This window comes from Gregarina niphandrodes (genome assembly GCF_000223845.1).
Source record: "Gregarina niphandrodes unplaced genomic scaffold scaffold00012, whole genome shotgun sequence".
NCBI lineage: Eukaryota > Apicomplexa > Conoidasida > Eugregarinorida > Gregarinidae > Gregarina > Gregarina niphandrodes.
The window spans coordinates 102,630-104,424 of record NW_011645782.1 but is presented as its reverse complement, the minus strand read 5'-3'; the positions used below and the strand labels follow the sequence as shown (position 1 = coordinate 104,424).

The window sequence follows — 1,795 nt, the reverse complement described above, 5'->3', positions numbered from 1 at the left end:
GAAGGGCGGACCGTCGCGCCTGAGCATGAGGGCTGACCTTCCAGCAACCGTTTGATGATGTGGCCTGTGTCTCCACTCGAGCTGGAGAGTAAGGATCTCTCGAAGATCAATGCGTCATCGAGTATGAACCTCGGTACTACTCCATCAGTGATAAGTGTCGAGAAGTGCGAAGCAAGTAGGTGAGTGGCTAACTGGTGGGGTAGGCTTAGAAGGTCCTGGTGTGCTTCCAGACGATGATAGAGATATTCGGGCAAGGAACTATCTCCGGTGCAACCAGGGTGGAGAGAGTCGCGATACAGCTTGAGATGGTGTACTAGTTGTTGAGTCTCTTGGAACATGTTTGAGCGGTCCAGCCCTTGCCGAAGCAAGTCGGAAGATGCTCGTTCCGATTTCGCCAAACAAACGCCGAGATGATCACAACGTCCGTCGCCATCCTAACGCTGATTCGAACCCTCCTGCCACCCGGCTCACTCGGAAGAGGCCTTGCTGGTCGATTACTCGCATGCGATCGTGGTGACCCGGTTACCGCTCTTACCACCGCCACCATTACCCTCATCCTCACTGTCGCCTTGACGTCGACCTACGCTGCCTGGCTTGTGTCCCAGGTTGTCAACCGTGGCGACACTGATTTCGAGGACTCCTTCCTGCAGTTCAACGACGAAGCACCTATACGCCTGCACCAAATGGTGGAAGCTGAAGAGCCATCGTCGTCGTCTGAAAGTGAGGAAGAAGTGACAGACCCGGGCGAACGTTCTCGTAAGAGACGAGCCCCGTTGGCCCTCCCCGTTGCGAAGAGACCTAACCTGACATCCATCCGCGAATTCTTCTCCACTTTGTCGAAGCGCCGTGACCGCTACACCTTGTACACGAGAGAAGCTGGTTTCCGCGCTGTGTTGACCGCGCTGAGTACCTTTAGGTTTATCAGTGCACTCGTCATCACCTTGTCGGAGGATGAGTCCAGCGAATCCGCAACTGCCGGAACCCCCACCAACGAACTGCCAATGCGGAGGGAACTACCACCACGACCGCCGCCACCGAAGCACCTGCTGTGTACACGGCTGTTGTCGGGCTCTCCCCTGAAACCGCTAGTGACGAGTACCATACGACGATCGAACCAGCCGCAACCGCAGTAGCTATGACCATCCATGAGTGTGGTATTCAACCATCGTCGAACCGACACCCACTACCGGCTGCCAGGCTGTCGATGCAGTACCCGAATCTCTGACGGCACAGAGGAGCTCGCCGATTAGTGGTCCGACCCTGTAATGGGCTTGCAACTCGCCGCAGCCGTGGAAGGTGGCGCGGTTCGCCGCCGTGAACCTTGTGGGCGAAGGGCGGACCGTCGCGCCTGAGCATGAGGGCTGACCTTCCAGCAACCGTTTGATGATGTGGCCTGTGTCTCCACTCGAGCTGAAGAGTAAGGATCTCTCGAAGATCAATGCGTCATCGAGTATGAACCTCGGTACTACTCCATCAGTGATAAGTGTCGAGAAGTGCGAAGCAAGTAGGTGAGTGGCTAACTGGTGGGGTAGGCTTAGAAGGTCCTGGTGTGCTTCCAGACGATGATAGAGATATTCGGGCAAGGAACTATCTCCGGTGCAACCAGGGTGGAGAGAGTCGCGATACAGCTTGAGATGGTGTACTAGTTGTTGAGTCTCTTGGAACATGTTTGAGCGGTCCAGCCCTTGCCGAAGCAAGTCGGAAGATGCTCGTTCCGATTTCGCCAAACAAACGCCGAGATGATCACAACGTCCGTCGCCATCCTAACGCTGATTCGAACCCTCCTGCCACCCGG

General features: G+C 56.0%; 1 protein-coding gene across 1 annotated transcript; it reads left to right on the top strand.

The window, feature by feature from the left end:
- Nucleotides 1-410: 410 nt before the first annotated feature.
- GNI_071400 (hypothetical protein) lies at nucleotides 411-1,133 on the top strand (the record flags this gene model as incomplete). Its single annotated transcript, XM_011132025.1, has 1 exon — nucleotides 411-1,133. The coding sequence occupies one exon, from the start codon at nucleotides 411-413 to the stop codon at nucleotides 1,131-1,133; it is 723 nt and encodes a 240-aa protein (XP_011130327.1).
- Between the last annotated feature and the right edge of the window lie 662 nt (nucleotides 1,134-1,795).